At 41.1% G+C, this 17,249-nt stretch overlaps 1 protein-coding gene across 1 annotated transcript in view; it reads left to right on the top strand.

Annotated features, from left to right (window-relative positions):
• Nucleotides 1–17,249, top strand: part of garre1 (granule associated Rac and RHOG effector 1) — a 28,053-nt gene that overhangs the window by 1,390 nt on the left and 9,414 nt on the right. The window contains exons 2-6 of the mRNA XM_086070690.1: nucleotides 8,646–9,863; nucleotides 14,941–15,153; nucleotides 16,609–16,749; nucleotides 16,863–16,958; nucleotides 17,037–17,198. Of these exons, the coding sequence (XP_085926816.1) occupies nucleotides 9,372–9,863; nucleotides 14,941–15,153; nucleotides 16,609–16,749; nucleotides 16,863–16,958; nucleotides 17,037–17,198 (1,104 nt within the window). The 5' untranslated portion in view covers nucleotides 8,646–9,371. The remainder of the gene's footprint in view (nucleotides 1–8,645; nucleotides 9,864–14,940; nucleotides 15,154–16,608; nucleotides 16,750–16,862; nucleotides 16,959–17,036; nucleotides 17,199–17,249) is intronic.

Here is a 17,249-nt window from a genome sequence, read left to right as displayed (position 1 = left end):
AAAGTGCCTAAATTAAATAAAAGAATACACGATTAAAGAACTAAATGTCATTAATTAATGAAATTACCTACTTGTATATTTATAGGGGCGTTAGAAAAAATTGATTCGGCAATATATCGCGATATTACAGCGCGCAATTCTCGAATGGATTCGATATGCGGCTGAATCGATTTTTAAACATGAATTTTTTTATGGGAATATTCAACAAAACGTCTTACTTAGGGTTAGGATTCACACATTAAGCATGGAAGAATGTTATATTAATGGAACATTAAGCCTTAATATTTTATGTCAGTGCTGTTTGAACATGAAACAGACTGCAACCTGTTTGTTAAATGCAGTGGCTCAGTTATAAGCCTGCATTTTTAGATAAATACATTTTCATACAAATCTTACTGTGTACAAGTACAAGTTTACTGATTAGTATTTTCTCAATTTGATTTAAAAAAATCGCTATAATAAAATATATAGATTCGTAGCGGGATTAATCTGTATCGAATCGTAACCTATGAATCGTGATACGAATCGAATCACCAGGTGCTAGGCAATTCACACCCCTTATTTATTTATATATATATATATATATATATATATATATATATATATATATATATATATATATATATATATATATAATTTCATGGTCACTGTTGAGGTGTTTCATGAATATTTTATCTGTCAAACTCACCCATCAAAGTTTGGTGGGCAGGTCCTAACACCTGATTGGTCACCCTGCTCACCAAGTCAAGGCAAATCCATCTCAGAATAATGAATTGTTGCAGAGTGAATAGCTAGTAAACACAATTCGATAGTTTGGGTGGCGCTCGTCTCCTCAATAGGTGCGTTACTATTAGACTCGGATTTACGCCCTCATGAGGTGCTTTTTGAGACGTGTTGAAATGGATCACAAGACGCCTTTTCGGAATTTTACTTGGCTGTGTAATCTCAAACTAGAAGACCAAACTATTTTTCATGTAATGGACATATATGGGAACATTTACCCATTTAGAGTGGAAATGTGTCTGCCGAGCTATTATGGACATTCACCCCTGTTTAACGAGTGAATGCTAAACATCAACACCTTCTGTACCAATTTTATTTAAAATAAAAATAAAAATAAAAATCATGTGTAATTATTAAAATAAAGTTGCAAACTTATAACAGAATTGCAATAATTGTGAGGAAAAAAGTTGTCTTTCTGTGAGGAAAAAATATTAAATTGAGTTGAATTTCCTTTATAGAGGATTCAAATTAAATAGTCTTTTTTTTCAGAGAAAAAAATAGCAATGAGAAAAAATTTGTATTTTTAAAATGAAAATGCAATTTTTAACAAGTGAAAGTCACAATATTCCCACAAAATCAGCAATATGACCAATTATTACTGTTAACTACTTAATACTAAAATAACTGATAATAAGTAAACTTTTGTGGCATTGTAAAATTATTCAAACAAAGTTGCAATAGTTTTACAACAATACATTTTTTATTTTTAGCCAACGAATGTCAGTATTTCTACATTGCCATACCATTCACTCTTGTCCCTTTGTCATCTTTTTTGCTGACTTTGCACAGACTCCCCACTAAAAGCGGGGCCTCGCTCACTCAGCCCACTTGTTGACATCTGCCACAGCTGTGTCACCGTGGAAATACGCGCTTTGCTCTGCAAAATTCCTGTCTCGCCTTCAGCCCATTCTCCTCCCGAGCGACGGGCTGATTCAGCGCTGCGCTCCAAGTCCCGGCGCTCGTTCTCTCTGCGTTACAACACGTGACCTCGCGGCCCGCCTCATCCGTGTGCGCCAAGGTGACCAACCAGTCACGAGCTCACTGTTTGCGCACACTGTCATGTGTTGTGCACCGGCGTGATGTTTGCTTGCCGGGCAACCCTCCCTTTGCACATTATTCGCAGCGGCATCTCCCGACAGGCAAGGTTGGGGGAAGGGTCCGCTTTGCCCCGGGGCCACGATATTATTAGATGCAAGGAATTCCAGCATTTGCTGCAGATGATCTCAGCTTACACGGTCTAATTGAGGCTGGCGTTTTCACGGATGTTTTGCTTTTTTGTTTTGTTCGATGGGTTAGCTACAGAGTTTTAGGGTTAATAAGAGAAAGGAAGAAAAAAAACCCAGCTAATGTGAGCTAAAATGTATACAAAAACATAAAATAAAAAAAAGAGTGAAAAAATTAAGTTATGGGGAAAAAAAATGAACAGGAAGAAAGTTTGCACTATTAAGTGAATTCCCACATGAATTTAAGTAACATGAGAGCAAATGTGTAGTGCATTGGGGTACATTTTAAATAAAAGTCGAAAGTTGAGTTAGGCAATAAAATTGCAGTGGTAAGAAGTTTCTTCACCATATCGCAGCATAATTGCAATATTAGGAATTTATATATTTTTGTGTGAAAAAAGTGCAATATATAAACAAGTCATAATTTTAATAGGAGGTTGTCAAAATTAACACATCCCCTTATATGAATGGTTACATTTCCACTTAAGGCACTATAATTAATATGATAAATCAAATTTATTTCAATTTAAGTAAAAGTCCTTCAATCTCATAAAAACAGCCTTTTTTATCCAGATTTTGTGTGTGCGCAATATTATGAAAAACATATTTTTAACACATTTGCAAATCCCCAAAAGAATGTTATGTCTGATAATAGCACATCGCATGAAATAGTTTGATGTAAAAAGCGTTGACTATTTCATTGTTTGTCAAAGTTATACTAAAGTATGACTTTGTATTATCCTTAGCCTTTGTTTAATGTAATATTACAACAACAACAATATTGCATCTTGTTCTTCTTTAGACCAAGCGTTAACCAGCTGAGACTGAATCAACAGCGCCTCTGTTGGTTGCAGCCAAGCCGACTATATTGTTCTACCTGTCCCTAGTCCTTCCCTTTCTGCTTTTCTGTCTTACTGTTTTTTTTCTCATGTTTTTGACCAACTCACGGCAGCCTTGACAATCTTTCACAAGGTTAAACTCAGCAGTGATGTAAGCTGATCTTTATTAATTTAAACAGGAAACATCTTTTCCTCTTGCTTTTCCAGGCAAAGGTCAGAATTTGTGGCTATGTGATATGTTGTCCGCCAGAACTCGAGCTGTGGTTGGGTCTAACTTAACTTTTTGTGTTACTTCATACTTGATTTTTCCATCGCTATCCCAATAGAACGTTTTGTACCCTAACATACCGGTTTTGAATTTGTTGTTCCAAGAAAGAATTCTCCCTTTTGTCCCGGCGTTGCTGGTAAAACTCTCAAACTCCGCGTTCGTCGCCCGGGCTTACCGAAGCATTTTCATACCCGCCGATCGCCCCAGCATACTTTCATGAATGGGACCGACGCCTTTCAACACCGCTCGCACTCGATGGAACCCACCGCCGGGACGCACTCCATTGTGCGCTTCTATTCTGGAGAGGATATCACAGCTAATTGTGTTTGCTCTCAGCGCAGTGCTGACAGGCAGGTGCGCTTTGTGCAAAGGCTTCCGTGGATCACAGGGGATCCACACCCAGAGACCACTATTAATGTTGTCATTTTAAGTGAAACTGAATGTGAATTTGAACCGAGCCCTACAACAAATTGTGCAAACTACGAGTGGCGTACAGATGATTTTGTTTCGGGGAAAAACAAAAACAAACCTGAAGTATGGTATGTCACCGTTTCACCATTTCACAACCCATAGAAACAGCAACTGTCTGGTAGTAATGAGACACCGTTATGTTTAGCTTCTTAACACCGGTAGCTACTTCCTTAGCAAGCAACCCTGTCTAAACTAGCTCCTCCCCAACATACAAAGACCTTAGAACAGTTGATAAATTACTTCACCGTACTTCATTGACACTAATGAGGACGTTATTACCCAGGGCAGTAGTGCTGTTTTTTGGCACAAAACAATATTCAGACATGTGAAAATAGTTTTTTTTAATATCAAATAGCTGAGGACAGGTTGCACAGGAAAATTTGTAAATAGTTACATTTGCGATTGACCCTGCTGGAGACAACATAGTATGCCAACGTTCTATACGGGCGGGCATGTTAATGTGGCGGCAGAGGCGACACTGACCTGTGGGGGCCTCTTGTTAAAGTGGCCCGTGTGCTATTTTTATTGGAGCCATAAGCTACTTACAGTGGCTGCTCTGACATTACAGGTTAGCCTAATATTATCCCGCCCGGTCAGCGTCTTGACTGATACCAGCTATTAGGGTTGACGCTGTTTCGCTTCGTAGCTTTTGCTGCACTTTCGCTGCACTTTTGTTGCACTTTTAACACAACTGGTGAGGATTTTTTTTCAGCGACGTGCATAACAAGAACGGGGCTGGCGACCATACGTCACAGACAAACTATAAACCTGACGCTAGCACCTCCAGTTATTCCGGAAGTAACCTGACACTGACCACAGACGGTCTATTGTTGCACTAGTTAAATTGTAGCGAGGCCTTTATTTATACTTGCACAAGTCATACAGCTGCGTGTTTTCTTTTTTTTCTCCGAGTGCTGGAATGCAGAGACCCGCCACAATACGCTCCTTGTGTTCTCCGGGCAAAAAGCGCTCCTGGCGCGCAGTTGCTCATGGCACTTGTCTTGGGTTGACCCTCTTGACCCTCAATATGCTCCATAGAATGTTGGATACAAAATAGCGCTTTTAGTGTAATAAACTGTCAGATTTGTTGTATTTTGCAACGTTCCCCTGACCACATCATGTCTATATGATGAAAACCATGTACAGGGTGTCCTTGGTTTGCAAAGTTCTGTTCCTACGGCGGCGAGTTTCTTTGGACTTAGACTATTGTCTGTTAGCTCACAGGCTAATACTGCCTTCTAGGGTGCGTGGATGATACTTTTGATGCCGTAATCCTGTGAAGTGGTGAAAATAAGATCACTTTTTTTACCAGATTCCCACGTAATTTCTCTGGCCCCTAAGTTAGCCCTCTGCAAAGTTTCAGTTTTGAAAAAAACTAAACAAAAAACAGTTTTGTAGTTTTGGCTATGTTTTGACTGTTTTGCCATGTTCAAACGAAAACAAAGTCCGAAGTGTTTTGCACAGTCCCGTAGCTCTTATATGCATCGACATGGGATGCGTTGCTGCTTTTCCTGAACTGTTCCTTCCTTTTGAAGCTGCATTAGGCCAAGAGTTGAGTGGGGAAATAACATTCCTGTGCTTCATTGGCAACAGATGTAAGGGAGAACTCCCCCCCTTGAGCCCAACCTTTAGTAGCGTCTAAAATCAGTGCGGCATGCAGCTGTTTCTTTTTTTCTTTTTCTTTTTTGCCCACGGAAGCCAAAATAGACTTCATGAGCGAGCTAATGCCCGGCCTTGTGACGGCAGCGTTGCCGAGTCCGCCGCTGCAGATGGATAAGGAGCTGTCAGCATGCGCTGCAGCTGCCACATCCGGGCCCCTATTAAACTACCTGACGGCCGCGCAAGCGTCGATTCAAAAGTAGCTGCTGCAGGAACTCAAAGAATTGGCTTTGCCACAGCAGAGGGAGGATGGGCCGAGTGTGAGTGGATGAAAACGAAAGGCAAGTGACTCAACAAACCAATGTGAGTGTGTGTAGTGTACGTCCGCTCAGGAAAGGTTACTAGGCGCACATCATGTAAGTGAGTCAATGCAAAGTAGATGTGCGTCAAAAATAAAATTGTTTAAATAAAAAAGTGAATCCAGGCACAGTAACAGGTAAATCATACTTCAACACAATAGCATACTTTGGCTATTAAATTTTTTGTCTCTGGCGACAGGCAGGTTGCTCCAGGAAATTTAAGCCCCTTCCCGTCGCAGCTGACACGAGCGCAGGGTTGGAGCTAACATTAGCCCCAGAGGGCCCCCCTGCAGTGGGGGTGGCTCGGGATCCTTGATCCCGAAGTGGACGTATCACCACATGTGTTTTTGTTTGGGTGTGATCTCCAATGCAGTTGGGGGCCCCGCAAGAGGTTGACTGGTAGTGGCGATACTCTCGGAATAACCACGACCTCTTGAGATTTCTAGAAAGACAAGTTTCTGCCAAGTAGTGTACAGGGTAGTTTTACTTTGGAACAGTAAATCTGACAAATGTAAAGCTCAACACATAACCCGCCAATGATATCTTAAATCAGACCGATATCAATGTCTCTTTGTTGCCAAATATCAGTGAAGGAGATCTGGACTAGATATAACCTAATTCTAAGCGTTGCTCCCTTCACTGGCCAAGTGTAAAGTCCATGATCAGCATGACTGACCAATAAGGGAAGCATTTCCTTTGTGTTTGGCATACATTTTTAGCATTTAGCAACATTTGCTTTTCTGAGTCCACAGACTACTGACTACCTCATTTGTTCAGTGGCCACAGTTATGCCACAAATGGAAAAATAAAATACTTAATAAAATTGTAGTCTAGCTTTGGTGATGATTTTCTCTTGATACATTAACACTGCAGTGTGTTGACCTCCGCCTTAGCAAAACAGCCTGAGTCTACAGCCAACGATCTGTATGTTTTCTGTACTATAGTTAGGCTTTAATCCAAGACATCTTTTTAACCAAGTGAGTCAGTCAATCAAAAAAAAAAAAACACGTCATTCCTAAATCGAGCATATATGTTGCAAAGTAAGGAAACGTCAAGTGCAACTGACTTGGTGGCCTCCTGTGTGAAAGTGGATGATGGCGTGTGATTAGCCCCCAGGTAGCTGAGGTCAGGTTTCCTGTTTGCCTCGCTCAGACTAATGCTGCATAAAAAGTGTGTCAACCTGCAAACACAGAAGGCCACCTGGCAGCTTCCCTGTGGCGCTAATCTCTTGAGACTCACAGGTCAGCCCAGTTTACCCTGGTTAGCTCTTCTCCATTCTCCAAGGGGTTAACGCGGTTAGCATGCGGTGTCTAGCCTCCAAAATGCTAGTAATCCTCAAAGGAAAAGTTGAAGTGTAAATTATAAATTGTAAGAAGCTGACCTAACGGCGATAAGACTTAGTTTAAAAATATATATTTTTTATTTTTCCACAGCAAATATTACAAATTGAATTCATTCACCACATTAGAAAACCTTCAGGTGATTCCTTAATTGCTCTTTAAGCATTTTTAACTGTAATACATGTAGAAGAAGGTAATAACAACCACTGTTTAATAAGACAAAGTAAAACTAATTCCCCCTTGGTAAACACTTGACGAACAGGTAATAGAGAGGTAACAATTTCCATTCTCTCCCTGTTGAAAAAATGCTGCGCTGAGCTGCCAGACAAATTCCAACTTCTTGCCAACACTTGCCTTCAACGTAAGCTCCATATTCTGTTCCATGCTAGTTATCGCAGGTAGGTAGCATAGTAGACTAGTGATTATCACGTCTGCCTTACAGTTTGAGACCTGTGTCGAATTTGTGTGATTTCTGCATGTGTGTAGGTTTTTGCTGTGTTCTCAAAATTGTCCAGAGGTGCCTTTTCTGCCTTGAAGTCAGCTGGGATAAACTCCAGAATAATAGAAATAGAAAATGGATAGATGTTTATTATTGGGATTTTTCATTTTGCCCCCACTGCCACCTTAACACAAAGAAAAAGCAAATTTTCCCCACAAAAAAAGTGGTCACGTGTGCCATCTTTGTTATTGTGGTACAGCTGAATAACCTTTTCTGTTTCAGGAAGCGCAATGAGCGTCACTTTTGTCCCTTTGCGCTGAGGTCACCAGTTTCCCTGTGCTCTCTCTTTCCACTCACGCGGCAACAGGCGAGGGCTGTTCGCTGTTTGGGAAAGGAAGCGAGGTCTGAAGGTCGGCGGAATGTTGTCGGGATGCAGTCTGTGTGTGCGTGTGTAAGAAGGCGGTGTGGTGACGGCAGCGGGTTTTGCCCGCTCTCTTCCATCCCAAAACACAGACACTTCCGGCATGGTGATACCAGATACCAACGTCTGTTCCACAAACTGATAGTGATGGAAAATTTTCACCTAGCAAATATATGTGCGATATGATTAGTGTGGGACGCAACTAACTATTTTAATGATCGATCAATCTATTAATTATTTGTTTTCACTTTAATGGATGAATCAGATATATACTGGAGTGAAAACTTTTCCCACTTCTTGGAATCGCCAGCTATCCAAGTACCTTCCACTTTGGTCGCTTTTGTGGGATTTCGGGTACTATCGTTCTTTTTCGACCGGATTATGAAAGGATTCATATTGAATATGTGACTGTCAGACAGTTTGTGTTTTTATACAAAAAAAATAAGGAAATGACAAAATTCTGGTTGCCTTCAGATATTCTCGCTACCGAATGTCCACACCAGCGTACAAATGAATAGATTCAGTCCAGTGGCAAGACCCGGTTGCGTCTGTCTGGTTGAATGACGCGATTGTGCCTGAGACAATGTTTCTTTCTGTGTCTCGCAAAACAATGGTCTCTTCGCTTCATGACGTGGTCATTGTCTTGAAAAGTACAAGTCACAGCAGCCGCCAAGCTACTAAACTACTTCTTAACGAACAGTTAGCAAAGCAAAACATTTCTTATTTTTTGTTCTACCCTGGTTTATCCAACAAAACCGGCATGTCCACTCAAAAGCAGTTAATGTTGGCCTCGTGTTTTTAAGTGGGAAAAGTCAGCCCAGTTTATTTTGGGCCATAAATGAAGCTCATCCTTCCTCTTCGGACACATTGCTAACTTTCTTGTCTCTTTTACCACTCCCTTAGGAAATGACCTAGAGGCCTTACAGATACATTTGTGCTCTTGTCGCTGTAATCTGCATCCGCGGGCAAGTCCCACCTACCTCAGCCGGCACACGGACGGGAAAAGCAGGAAGCCCGTCTGGTGGGGGTGGTGGACACACGGAGCCAAGTGGCGCATTTGGAGAGGAGCACCTTGAGACGGACCGGATCCGGCTCATCTACACAGTCCGGAATTGGTTTGCATGTTTGTTTGTTAAAAAAAAAAAAAAAAAACATTTTCTAACCTCCATGCTGTTGACCAGTGTTTTGTTTCACTCATTTTTGCTTTCAATTTGATTATTTTCTATTTTCATCAGTGAAGGGTTTCTATATGTACAAAAGCTACAGACTGTATGAAGAATTATTTTTCCCCCTCTTCTAAAGGAAGGCTAATGCACTTTAAACCTTGGCTCTAGGATCAGTTTTTGAAGCTAAACCAGAATTTTGGGAGGCATGCATCTTTATATGCAGCTGGCTTGCATGTAAACACTTCACATTGGCTCCTGGCCCTCTCTGCTCGCCACTCCTGCCTTTGGATTCCCCCAAGGCGAATTGAGATGAGCCTCCGGCAGGCAGAATTCCTCAGTGGTCTTTTTACGTGACCTGGACTGTCGCGTTTTGAGCGTTTCCTTGTGTGGTCGAGAGTTGTTTTTTTTTGGAGCAGGGAAAAGCAAAGCAGAAACAGGATCTTCCGGTGCTGGTGCACCACCTATGTATTGTTGCAGTGTGCAACAAAGTAAAATGGACTACAAGCGTCGCTTTTTGCTCGGCGGGTCCAAGCAGAAAGTCCAACAGCACCAGCAGTACCAGATGCCTGAATTGAGCCGGACCCTTAGCGCCTCACTGGCCTCCTCTTGCTCGGCCTCCTCGCCCATGGGCCTGGCGGGCGGCTGCCACCCGCCCTCCGCCTCTCCCACCACCGCGGTGGCCGACATCCAGCAGGGCATCTCCAAATACTTGGACGCCCTCAACGTATTCTGCCGGGCCAGCGCCTTCCTCACCGACCTGTTCAGCAGCGTGTTCAGGAACTCTCACTACTCCAAAGCAGCTATGCAACTGAAGGACGTGCAGGAACACGTCATGGAGGCAGCCAGCCGGCTGACGGCGGCCATCAAGCCCGAGATCGCCAAGATGCTGATGGAGCTGAGTGCCGGGGCCGCCAACTTCAAAGATCAGAACGACTTTAACCTGCAAGATGTTGAGGTAGGTCCTGGAACTACACCAGAATTTCTAATTGCAGTTGATGCTATATGACATCATTGCTTTTATGTCCGCATTATTTACATCAGAGCAGTGTTTGGTTTTGTTTTCTATGCTAGTGACATATAGTGGTAGGCATAATCCACTCATGCAATGACATGGTTAGTAATGGAGTTAATAATGTGAGGCCACAATTGGAAGAAATTTTTGCTGAGTGAAAATATCTTCATTCCAATTATTCATGCAACTACACAAAACCTATTTGTTGAGCACCTTCTGTGTTCTGTTACCGAGAACCAAGAGAACCACAGGCTGTGTTTTGAAGCTTGGTCATCGCCGTTCCTTTTTGCCCTTCTCGCCTTCTTGCCAATATGTACTTATGTCTGCAAGTGCTCTCCAGTCCGATGACTGACTCGATGAATCAGTGTTTTCCAGCTCAAGTTCCCCACCCTCTGTTAGCATAGTGTGAGAACCTGAGGCCGGCGTGTGAAAAACGTGTGGCATTCTACATGATCTTCATACTCGCCACTGAATTTATACTTCCTGTGTCGACAAGGGGAGCCATTTGCTCAAACACACACACAATATGAGAACAAGTTCCACCTTAACCCGTTGACCTCAACACTAAATGCAGTCAGTAAAACGGCAATTTTGAATTTTTTTATTTTTAACAAATCATTTTGTGAGCTTGAGTCCCTGCTTATTGAGAGGACCAAATTACAGTAGTACCTTGATTTAATAGGGTACCAACTTACAATCTTCCGTGTTATGGGCTGTTTTTCGGTCATATTTTGTATGTGTGTGTGTACGACGGCATGTTAAGGTAACGTGTGTGTGTATATATATATATATATATATATATATATATGTATATATATATATATATATATATATATATATAAATTTTCGGTCGGGGCAATATTCAGAGACATTTTTTTTTCTTGCAAATTTGCGAAGAAAAAAACACATTTATACATTTTGGTATTTTTTATATATTATATTATATATAATTATATACGTGGCCCTAATACGTCGTCGTAGTGTGCGTGTGTGTTTTTATTTTATTTGTGCTTTGTGTTGGGAGCCAAAATTGGCGGTATGGGCGAGCTTCAGCTACATGGCGCATCTAGCTTGAAAAGCTAAAGTAGCAATCTGTATCTTTACTCACTGCCCCAACATCAACATTATTTTTCTACACAAAGCTGATTAATTCCTAAAATGTAAATTTAGAAGCTAATTGAAATAAAACTTATTAACAGTGCTAAACACAGTTAAGAAGAAGCAGTCAAAGCAATTGTCACTGACATCACTATGCATCAAATTAACCTAACCAGGTAAGCCGCTGTGGCTGTGTTGATGTGCACTGCAGACAAGACGAGCGTAACGTCTTTCGCACATTCATCTATGGATCGAAGCCTTGTGAGATGTGTTAGCGACTATGAATTATGACAGATCTGATTGACATCCACAATTAGGCAACATTTAAAGTCCAATTTCCCCCCCCCCCCCCCCGACAATTCTGGTCTGTGGGAACTGCGGTCAGGTTGCTGTCGGAGAGTGCTGCACCTCTACTGTGGATGTGGCTTTGGCCAAAACAGGAAACACTTGCGCACCGCTGCTGGTGAAAACATGACTCTCTGTGGTCTCCAAAATATGCGCGCATGAATTTTAGAGGAAGCGCGAGTCTAAAAGTTTTAACCGCACGCCTTGACCGTCTGGCCGCATGTATAGGGCTGCGTTTGTTGAAGCAGGAAAAAAAAACCTTTGATACGTCTTTTACCACACGCTGACCTCATTAGGATGTTTTAGTTGTTTAAGGCACATGACCAGTGTCGTGTTTGAAAAATAAATCACACATGCATAAAAACATGAGGTTTTACATGGGAGGTAGCCCTAGGAAGACTTTTGGTGCAGAACATGGTCTCTGAGGAAAACAAAATGCCAATCTAATAGCTTCTAATACAGGAAGTCTCATTACAAAAGGTATTTGTGACTGAAGAGGATTTTTTTCCCCCTGCCTGTCTGAGAGGAGAAGAATGCAGTCTGGCAGCAGTTTGTTCTATGAACTCTTCAAAAAGGAAAAAGGGGCAAATACAATAGTGAGCTGAGGGAGTTGTGGTATTTAACTGAGGCTTTACTCCATTCTTTTCTTTTTCTCTGACTGCACTCGTCTCACTTTCTTTCTTTTACCCACCGAAATTTCAGATCAGCAAGCAAAGCACTTTTTCCACCCAAATCTTAGCATGTATCTGCAGCCAAATAAGCACCATTAGAGTCGCTACATATTTTCTATAAAGGATTTATTGATTTAAAACTATAACAACAATAATGTCATAAACCAAGTATATTAGTAACTAATTGTTTTATTTACTTGGTATGCATTATGATTTCAGTTCAAGCTGCTCAACCATCTGTCCCTTTCACAATTAATGCAGCATTTAAAAGGTCCATAAAATGTCACATGTACAGAACTTTAACTGCCCGAATATTTTGACACAGCCCGTTTGCGGATGTGCGTTTAGATGGCGTCGATCAAAGCTCATTGCACGGCGGCTTCCATTACAAAAGAATGCACTCAGTAATTATGACAGTCACTTACACAGTTGCCAAGTGTCATCACATCAGATAATGAATGGAATTACAGACACTTAGTTCAATCTAGTGGATTTTATTCATTGACATTTTATTCATTAACATTCTTAACTGGCGCTCAAGTCTCAAAATATAAAACAAAAAATATGCTTGAAGATGAGAACATTTGACTATTTTCATTTTGGCGGCGGTGGACTTGTTTCTCTTGTACAACTCCACATGAGCCATTTCCATACGCCATTAAAAAGGCAACTTTTTAAGTCTCATTAAAACCAAAATTAGTTTATAAAAGTCCTTATTTCAAGTAGCGTAAATTAAGTTCTTTAAAGATGAGCTATTGGTAGAAAATAACTAACCCACCAGATTTTCGTCTTTGGCACTGCGTTCAAAGTAGCCATCTGGTTACCATTTCAAAGTCTCACCCCCTTAAGAAGCTCTAGATTTTCATGCATCACGGCCCTCCACAGCAGCAAATACTGCAGGTGTTCTCAGACAAATAGGAGGATACATGTTGATGGCTTCATGATTCACCTTATTTGGGCTAAAGGGGCCCATTATCATTTCTTCTTCTTCATAGTTTCCTTGACTGTGGGATCTCGCACAGCCAATCACATGTGTTCTCCATTATCTGGAACTGCGGCCATGTCTTCTTCTTTTTTTCTCCCCACTTTGTTGCTGTGCATGACTTTGTAACATTTGCTTGTCATCCTGTCAAGCTGTTGTTCAAATGATGACATATGCTCGTTCTGGTTGTATGGAATGAGTCCAAATTTCATTGGCAGGCCATGTGTCTTGTGCGCTCATCTGTTCTGTGTCTGCATTGCATGCTTTATTCCCACTGAGTTCTTATGGGTTTTATGACATCATCACTCGATGTCGAGACTTCTGCATTTTTCAAGTATCACAATTCCCCCAATTGTTGTGAGTTGCAATTGAGATGTGTCATGGCAGCGTAAATAGAAACAACAACAAAAAAGCAAGGAATTGGATATGTTTTGAATTGGGCCTCTTTCAAATGCGATACTAATCGGATATCTGCCAATGCGAGTGCAATGTAACGCACAGATAGGATCATATTCCTCATCCAGGCCATCATTTTGAAACTGAAAGCTACTTCTTGAGTACTAATTAATGTGATTGGCTTCCAGTTGATAGAAATAACAAATGTCCTCAAATTCCCTTAGGGTTAGGGTTAGGAATTTCTCACAATTATTAGGAAACAGAAATATCAAGAGGCAACACTTTTATATAAATATCAGCAAGTGTTTCCATTCTCAAACTTAAACATTCCTAGGAAATAAAAATGTCTTCACCGGTGAGCTATTTTTATTTAGAACATGCCCGCAGGCTAATCAATATTGTCCTTGGGGGCAGCCATCTTCCCGCTGACACCATGTTGGTAACACCTGACGTACTCACATCCGCGTCTGCTCAAACAACACCAATTAAAAACACAAAGAGAAACACAGGACAATTAAATATGGTCAAAATATACCACGTTGGTACGTCCATTAAAAGAGAAAAATAATTCCTGATGGCTGCAAATGGAGTAATTTGAAGGCATTATCCTCATTTTAATGAGGGGCCAAGCCAACTAAATGTTGTTATTTTCCCATAAAATTACATAAATTAATGTCAATTTTCTAGGGTCTTTTTTCAACCAAATAAAGAATGCAGCGGGCCAAGTTTGGCACACAGGTCATACTTTGCCCACCACTGGTCATGAGTGACCATGGAAGCTGCCAGAGAATAGCCCAGTTTAAAATAAGCCTACCATAAACTCCCTAAAAGATGTTTTGGCTGGCTAAATAAATGTAATAAATTTGGTCAAGTATAGAAAAGTGCCATTTAAGTTTTTCTGCCTCAACATTTGATTTGGGAGTCTAAATCTGACGCGAACATGTGATAAAGCTTTTATTTATTTAGCGCTGACTCAACAAACATGTTTTACAAGCTTGACCACACCAGGTCTACAGTTAACCTTTTTGTCCCGATTCCTACTGTTAACCTCCATGCAACCCGTGCATATTTAACGGTTCCGTGATATAAATAATGTGGAATACAACCCTAGTGTCAGTTAAAAGGTAAATTTACACAATCCAATGACGACAGGCTGTTGAGGAGTAAACATGCTCATGTGTTGACTACGGTGAGTTATTTCCAGCAAGGACCAGAAAAAGAAATGGCGGTAAAATGGAGGGTGTCTTGTTCCTTGTGTTTTGTGAGTAGGACGACAAAATAAACTTCAAGGGGTGACTGTCCTGTCGCCAAGTACAAACAACCTCCTATTTAAACTGTGTTCACACTTGTAGTTTGGTAGTCTGGCCCACTCTAAATTCATTAAGGTCACTTAGCGGTCACGCTGGGATTTTTACATAATCTGTTTGAAAAACATCCTTGAATTTGCCTCTCAAAGATAACAATTCTTAACGTTCTAATGTAAAACTCAAGCGGGCTGCTAAACGAATATTCTTGTCATCCCTTCCAGGTCCTGGGTCGGTGCTTCTTGACGGTGATGCAGGTCCACTTCCAGTTCCTGTCGCAGACCCTGCAGAAGGTCCAACCCGTGGCCCAGTCCTGTCTGGCTGAGGCTCTGGCGCAGGCCCAAGAGCGCTCAGCCAGCGTTCGGGCACAAAGCGCCGAGCTGGGGCCGCTCACAGAGCTTGAAGAAGCTTCCCGCTCGTGGAAAGCTGCAGCTGAGGTATGACATGTTGAGGAAGGCTGTATTAAGAACAACTGGTATGGACCAGTTGTTCTCTAACTGCCGGACCACCTAGTGAGCACAAAAGCTTGGGGTTCTGACAAAAATAATTCCTTTACTTACAATTTAAGTGGTCCTATTTAAAAAAGAAAAGAAAAAAAAGGACAAAAAAAGTGCAATATACATATGAGGATTTACATCTCAATAACCTGAGTTTAGCTTTGGGCCACTTAAAAGCACTGATATGATTGTGACATATCACATCAATCTCCCAACCCTACAATATTACTTTTTATTTTATTAATTTTATTGAACATTTTTTTAAAAGGCATATTTGCTTTTTATATTTTTATTTTTGAAGCGTTTTTTGTTTGTTTTTGATCAGTTTTTTTAAAATAATGGCGTCTTTTATTTGTGTTTTTTTAAACTCATTCACTGCCATTGACGGCTATAGACGTAAAAAATTAATTTGATCTATTTCTATTTAAAAATCCCCCCCCCCCTACTTTTGTTAACAAAAGTATGAAAATCTAGAACATTTTTTATTGTACATTTAGAACAGATATAAAATTTGTGATTAATCGTGGGTTAACTAGTGAAGTCATGCAATGAATTACGATAAAAAGTTTTAATCACCTGACGGCTCTAATTTTTAATAAGAATTTTTTTTTTATCGCGTCAGGCGGTTATTTTTTTTAATTGTAATTAATTGCATGACTTCAAAAGTTAACTCAGGATTAATCACACATTTTATATCTGTTTAAAACGTACAATAAACATTTTTTTCTCGGTTTTCATACTCTTGTTAACAAAAGTGGATTTTTTTTTAAACTGCTACAAATAGTTTCAATGATTTTTTGACGTCAATGGCAGTGAATGAGTTAAAAGGCTTTTTTTTTAATATATATTTTTTTACAGATCATGCGCTTTATTTATTTATTTTTTATAAATAATGGCGTCTTTTCTTGAATAACAAAAAATGCTATTGAATTGTTAGGACTATATGGGTGTCCTTAAAAATGAATTTCCTGTGAAAAGTTTGAGAACCCTTTGTGTCTATCAGAAATCCTGACTGACCATACAAGGGAGAGAGAGGCCCTATTGTAATCTGAGCTCAACTGTCCTCCAGCTAATCAGTCCCTCCGGTCCATTTTCTGCCTTGTTTGCATACAATGAAGCAGAGAGCGTTGCTGTGCTCTGGTTTGCAGAGTGTCTGGGGGGGCTGCTGCGATCGATCTGTGTAGAATATCTTCTGGGTTTGTTTAGGATGGCCAGGACTCCCACACTCATGTTACACCATCTAAAAAAGTTGGACTCCTAAATTGTAGATTCTGGGAATATCTATAAAAAAAAATGCAATATAGACATTGCAAGATTGCCTGATGAAAACAGATCTGTTGTTATACTTTGGACTGCTGCGGGAAAAACGTCTTAAGAATGTTGCTGCACCCTCAGGCCATGTCGAGGCTGCGGGAGAGGGGTCGTGATGGCTGCCTGGCAGGCCTCCAGGTCCAGCAGCTCTTCTGCTCGCACAACACTAACATCCCAGAGCATCAGCTGAAGGAGCTCAATATGAAGATTGACAGCGCTTTACAGGTAAATATTTGGACGCCCTCTTGATTGGCTTTAGTTAACATTAAAATAGGTTGCGGCTGATGTCCACCTATTATCCATCCATTGCACTGACTTTAGTGTCTCTCCGTCCGCAGGCGTACAAGGCAGCGCTGGAGAGCCTGGGCCACAGTGAGTACGCACTGAAGGCCGGCTTCCATCTCAACCCTAAATGCGTGGAGGCGGCCTTGCAGGTGGGCCATATCTTGCAAACACAATTTTGAATGATGGGCAATTTTTTAAATGCCTGACTTTTTTTTAATTTTTTTTAGGGCTGTTGCGGTGAGGCAGAGGCCCAACAGGCTGGCCGGATGCAAACCACCTCTCAGCCCATCCAGTGCGAGTTGCCCACCATCCCCGTGCAGATCGGCTCGCATTTCCTCAAGGGCGTATCCTTCAACGAGTCGGCGGCGGAGAACCTAAAATTGAAGATGGTATGGCCGCTTTCATACCGTCACGCGGAAAGTCGTCTTTTAGATGAAGAT

This window comes from Leptonotus elevatus, chromosome 3, assembly GCF_054856555.1.
Source record: "Leptonotus elevatus isolate MCC_2025b chromosome 3, RoL_Lele_1.0, whole genome shotgun sequence".
Classification (NCBI taxonomy): domain Eukaryota; kingdom Metazoa; phylum Chordata; class Actinopteri; order Syngnathiformes; family Syngnathidae; genus Leptonotus; species Leptonotus elevatus.
This window is presented reverse-complemented; position numbering and strand designations above follow the sequence as displayed.